The 6,489-nt window shown below is 33.8% G+C and overlaps 1 protein-coding gene across 1 annotated transcript; it reads right to left on the reverse strand.

The window, feature by feature from the left end:
* Positions 1–1,415: 1,415 nt before the first annotated feature.
* Positions 1,416–2,981, reverse strand: LOC113782261 (berberine bridge enzyme-like 22). The gene has a single exon (XM_027328160.1). It carries the CDS (start codon positions 2,979–2,981, stop codon positions 1,416–1,418), a length of 1,566 nt encoding a protein of 521 aa, XP_027183961.1.
* Positions 2,982–6,489: the final 3,508 nt, after the last annotated feature.

Here is a 6,489-nt window from a genome sequence, read left to right on the forward strand (position 1 = left end):
TGGCAAAAATATTATCTTCGTGCCATTGAAGCGAGGTTCAAAATCCAAATCTAGTCAGTTGATTACGACTAACTTGTTACTTGTTGCACATAGGGATTGCAATTTTAATGCAGGTATAAAGGAAGTTGAAGGTGCCAATGTGGCAAAGGAGGTTCCTATTTCAATTATTAAACCCCAAGCAAATTTGATGTCTAGCGGCTATGGCGCAGTTGTAATTCCAGATGACGAAAATAAAAGTCCTCTCAGGGAGATTCAAATCAATCAAATTCTCACTTATAAATCCACTACCACCATATGAGTTGCCATCTAAATCTATTGAGCCAATTGTTGTCCTCGATTATGAGAATTTTGTTTTTGGTAAGGAAATGATTTTTGACAAATTTTCTCCAATGGAAGAATGTTTTCCTGTAAAGACCAAGAAAGTTGAGCTCCTTATCAACCTAGGAAAAATTTTCAAATTTGTTTGGACAATGAAAGCTAGTAAAGTTGTAACGTTTGAGCTTTCCATATGGATCCTAAGATCGCAAATGGGCACTTAGAATCCATCGTAAGCATTATTCTTACAAGATTCGTGGAAGAGTTATGGCTGCATTTTCTCATGGATCGTGTGCCAATCTCAAACTTGAAGGCGAGTTCTTTTCAAGTAGGGGAGTCTGATGTGGAATGAGTTACCCTTGAGTTCAGGAATGCATGTCCCAATCGAAATAAATTATTTAGATTCGAATTTAGGATTCTTTTCATGATTTTATCACTATTTTTTAATTAGCTTTGGTAGGATTATAATAGTGATTGTTGGCGTCAAAGAAGCATGCAAAGAAAAATAAGAGAAAGCAGTTTGCACAATTCCAAATCATGACCGGTCCAAAGATGGGTGCTATGTTTAGCATCCGACTTATTCGACACATTAATATATTTTTAATTATTTTCTTATTTCATTATATTTTCTTAGGATTTTAGTATTAGTTCTTTTTCTTGTTTAATTAGGTGTTTAGGAACTTTTTAGTTAAGAAATTACCTTATCTTATAGGTTTCCTTTTCCTATTATGTCTTTACTAAAAGTAACCCTATAAATAGGGTTATTAGAACTATTGTAATAGAGGCTTTTGATAATATTATTGATTTTATTAACACTTGTTGCGTTTGTTGGCTTTGCCATGTTCCTTCGAGTGCACCCTAGGATTAAGATTCTGGCTTGAATTTTGTTTATTTTGGAATTAGAACAAGATCCTTTTTCTTTTATTCTTTTATGGATTTCTTTCGTGAAACAAATTCTAAATCTACGCTTCTGTTACCACATCACAAACTGTCCATAATTCGCGTCAAGTAGATGGACATTTCCTGTGCTAGTTAGAAGTATAAAGCATCTGGTTCGAACTAGGCAATCCATTAGCATAAATTGGATTAGTACATTGCACTCAGTGTACAAGAAGTGGAATGCTTTGTTCACTGCTGAAGAAGTTCCCCGGATCCACCTGGCTTTTCACATTGGCTAATCTCTTAAAATTACCTTTGAAATATTTCTTCCCCCATATTTTAGCTTGTGAGTAGCTTGCATTTTCTTTCAAATTGATTCCCAAGTCAAGATCCCTGTAGTTAATGTAACCAGCCCTAGGAGATTTGGACACATATGGCTTCATATATTCGTACAAGTCTCCAATCCAATTTATTTGACTTGTCGATGCTTCAAGGCCATTTTCTTCCCATTTCACCAAATACTGAATGTTGTACAAATTTCCCTTCCTGTGGGGAAAAGGGATTTCATAATCTGATATTTCATCCATTTTTCCTCCCAAAGGATCCAAAATCAAATAAACTAACTGTTCTTCAGGAATTCTTTCGCTTATTTCCTTCAGTACACTTTCTGGTAATGGTTGGACGACAAAATCTGTCTTTGCCTTGAACTTGCTCTTGTATTGAACAGTCCTATTCAATAAAACTTCCAAAGCTTGCCCTTTTGAAAACCCTGCAAAGTACAGGGCAGATTCAATCCAACTCATCTCATTGCAATTCTGTGTCTGTAAACCTAACTCGGGAAATTTATCGCTCATCAATGGAACCAGCTTCTCTTTTGGTCCTAAAAACAGTGAGTTAAATAACGCTACAACAGTTTGATTCTCACCATTTTGGATGACTACTCGAATGAATAAATCTAAAGGTAGCTTTGGAGCAACTTCTTGCCATTTTTCGACCAGCTTCATTCCGTCTTGATCCAACTTCTCTTGCATGGTAAAAACCGTTACAATGTTTGGAACGCGAACCAATTTGATCTTCCAGGAGAATATTACACCAAAACTAGCTCCTCCCCCGCCTCTGATAGACCAGAACAAACCTTCTCCCATTGCTTTTCTATCAAGGATTCGCCCATTAACATCAACTATATAAGCATCTAGAATATTATCAGCTGCAAGGCCATGTTTTCTCATCATGGTACCAATCCCACCTCCGCTAAAGTGCCCGCCAACTCCAACACTGGGACAAAGTCCTGCTGGAAATCCATGGACGCTACTTTTATGCGAAATAGCATAGTAAAGTTCTCCAAGAGTTGCCCCTGATTGAATCCACGCAGTTTCATCCTCCAAATTGATAGAAATCGCATGAAGATTAATTAGATCAATGATTACAAAAGGGTTTTTGCAGAGAAATGAGAGGCCTTCATAGTCATGACCGCCACTCTTCACTCTAATCTGCAGCCCATTTTTTCTACTGCACAAAATGGCTGCTTGAATTTCAATTTCGCTATATGGTGTAACAATGAAAAGGGGTTTACGAGTTGTGGAATTGTACCATCTTGGATTTTGCTCAGCAGATTGGAGTAGATTTTTGTATGATTGGGAGTTTGGGGTGTGAATGTATTTGGAAATACTGATTTTGCTAGTAGAATTGATGGGCATGGACATGCACTTAACAAAGTCTTCATGTAGTCCATCAGAATGTTTCAGCCAAATTGAAAGTACAAGAAGAAATATTGCATGAAAATTCATGTTTTAGTTCCTCCTACCTTCTTGTTCAAATGACAAATTAAGTTGCTCTGTATTCAGTCTTAAAAGTTCTTGGAAAAGGAGTCTCTTAAATCAGCTAATTCTTATTGAAGAGACGATTATTTCAATGCAAGACTGAATTTAAGTGTCAGTTTGTTGTTTGTAGTTAGTAAGATGTTATTTCTGGTCGGCTCTTACTTACACTAAACCATGCTCTTGCTCATCTTGAAATGTCCATTTGGCAAATCGGACATGTCTAATAATGGACAATCTTGGATGTAGCTAGGTGGGCCGAGGGGCCATTGCCTCAACATTCAGAAAATTGTACAAGGCAAGAGATATGGATTTAATTCCTAAGTTAACACCTTGATTTTCAGGGCTGAGTTTGGTTCTTGCGTATTGATAATTGATGTTCTGCAAGGATATCGTAAATTTGTCACCATGCTCATTAATATTTTCCAGTTTTAGGGCTGTGATTTTCTAGTTTTCAGAATCTTCTTTTATTTTTTTTTTTTTACTAAGATAATTCTATTACATTCCAAAGATTTCAAATCTCAATGATCATTTGTTTTTTTTTTTTTTTTTAAATTTCCTGTACAAGAGGCTTAGGACTCCAGAAACGGGAAGGCGTAGAGAGATTGGAATTCAAGACTTCTAATTGAGGTTTCAATCTCAGTCACTATTTTTTTTTACCAAAGCCTAAAGACTTTTAGGATAGTTTACTAATCTTAATCCATAGGAAACCACAAAAGCCGATAACTTATGTGGTTCCTGAGAAGACTAATATCCTAATCCCAAACCCCCCCCCCCCCCAAACACCGATGTGGGACTTGACTAGCCTATGCAGCTTAGCTGCTACTAAGGAATAAAGACCCCCCACTAGACCAATCGGAAATCAACTGTGTAATAACTTTTTGTTAAGACTTTTCTGCTTTACTTTAGGATGATTTTTGGGAAAAAGTGCATCCACAGCGAATAAGGCCTTTGAAAGTTTCATTTAGCCCACATATTATTATTCATCCATGATATGGTCAGTAATGTGATTGTGGGCTTAACTTGCCATGACTTTTGTCTCTTAATCAAGCAAATGGTATGTATGGCCCAATTGATATAGGAAATAGTAGTATTATTAACCACATAAGGTTTTGTATTAAGTTTGGTAACGAGTAGGGCACTTTATCCAATTAAATATTTCCATAATTCCGGCTCAAGGATTTGATAAAACGTCTTTTCCTCAATATACAAAATAACCTGAGTTCTTGAGATTGCTTAGGCCTTATTTGGATTGTAAGTTTTTGGAGTTTTTATAGAAAAATATACTGTAATGATGTAATGTGTGCGAGGTAAAAAAGGTTATTAGAAAATGTATCAATATTCCAAAATTTTTCTGCAAAAACTCGCGATCAAAACAAGATCTTATTTAATTCTATTAATCTAGTAATATCCTACCACATATAATGACCGGGACCTCCTACGGTGTTATAATTTGTGCTTATGTCTAATAATACCTTTGATTAGTTATTCACAACTCACCAACTAAATCACTCACTTATTACAACTAAAAAGATTATGGATCACCCCCTAAATCAACTAATATTAAATGGCTCACAATAACTAATAAAATTATACATTAACTTTCTGCCTCCTTAAACATATCAGACATGAATTAGATGTATCCCTCTCTCCCTTTTTTCAGATTATTAAAAATTCTTGAATTATATTACTAACTATCAAGATATATGCAGACATGCATACAAATATATATCTATATATATATATATATATATATATGCATACATGCATAAAAACTTAATCAAGTATTTTCTCTCTTATTAGTCATAATTAATTTTAGAGAAGTGATGGGCCAATTAGGTATTATGGAGTTAACTGTTTGTATATCCAACTCTCCTCCAACAACTTTTATCTAGATGTGTTTCATATATATTAAGTATATTATTATTTAACTTGTATTTTAACTGCTAACTCTTTATCTAGTTGAAGAGAAAATCTAATTGGATTTATCTTATGGTTCCAATCTTTCTAACAACTTTATCTTTTTTAACATATTGTGGATTTTAGTATCTGTACTTTGCATAGTGTGGTTTTAATTATTACATTGGTAAGTTCATTAACTTTGTTTAAAATTAGATATTTATTCATGAGAAAATGAATCGCTGCATCTTTTTTATTAATCAAAAAAATAAATATGTAATTCTAGGTGTATAATCATTGTAAACTATCTCAAAAAAATACTCGTTAACATCTTTTGAGAATGAATTCTTGAAATCCAATTCCTATACATACGTGTGCGCGCATGTAAAATACCAAAAAACTTCTTGTGTTTTGCTAAATGCTCAATTTAACTTTTTTTGATTTGAAAATCTACAATATAGCTCCCTGTAGTTTCAATTAAATTGAAAATTAGATGAAAAGCATTTAATCTAACGGTTATAAGTGAAATATCAATATTGCTCTTATATAAATGAACTCCTCGTGATTTATCGAATGTTCAATTTTACGCCCTCTAGTTTAAAAAACTACACTATAACTCCATGCCATTTTGACTAAATTGAAAATTAAATGGAAAGTATCTCATGTATAGTAGGTGCAATTTTGACATTTCACACACCACCGTTAAATTAGATCTTTTCTGTCCAATTTTCAATTTAGTCGAAAACCACAAGGAGTTATAGTGTAGATTCCAAATCAGAGGAAGTTAAATTAAATAGTTGTCAAATCACATGGAGTTTTTTTTTGTATTTTACCCCCCCCCCGACACACACACACACACATTACTCTCCAACCCACTACTACTGCTTTTCAACCCCTATAGATAGGCTGCTTAGTTTTCTACTTTGGCTAGCTTTGTGCTTGGTTTAGCCTTCAAGTCTTGAACTGAAAAATGTGGGAGAACTTCAAAATAATGGCACTTTTGTTCGATGTCAATTATGTGTAGTTATTTGTTTGTGAATAGAAGTGGCAAAATGGATAAATGGTTTTAGTTAAATGGATAGTGGATCAAATTGATCCAATCCAATTAAAATCATTTAATAAATGGATCTAAATGGATGTCATCTAAATGGATAGTGTAAACCATGATCCATCCATTTATCCATTTACTCTCCCAAATTCTAAATTTAAGATCCATATGTTTTTTTTCAAAAAATATAGATCCCCAAAGTTCTATCCTTAAATCACCTAAAGTGGAATTCTAGTAAGAAATCTTATGTTATTTGACAAGTAAAATATTTTCATCACATGTGCACGTAGTACCTAAAAATGCATGAAACTCCTTATTATATCATTGATATACAAGCTACCTTATATTACTTAGTAAATTAGGTGTCTTTTTTTTGGATAGTTGGGTTGGGTGATAAGGGGAGAGGGATTGCAAGTATGAGGATTTGGAAAAAAAAAGGTGTCATTTACATATCTTAACCAATGTTGCGGGGGCACTCGTTAGAAAAATTCTTTTTATAAATAAAAGAATTTAAAAAATAAAAAATATTTT

Source organism: Coffea eugenioides, chromosome 9 (genome assembly GCF_003713205.1).
Source record: "Coffea eugenioides isolate CCC68of chromosome 9, Ceug_1.0, whole genome shotgun sequence".
Lineage (NCBI taxonomy): Eukaryota > Viridiplantae > Streptophyta > Magnoliopsida > Gentianales > Rubiaceae > Coffea > Coffea eugenioides.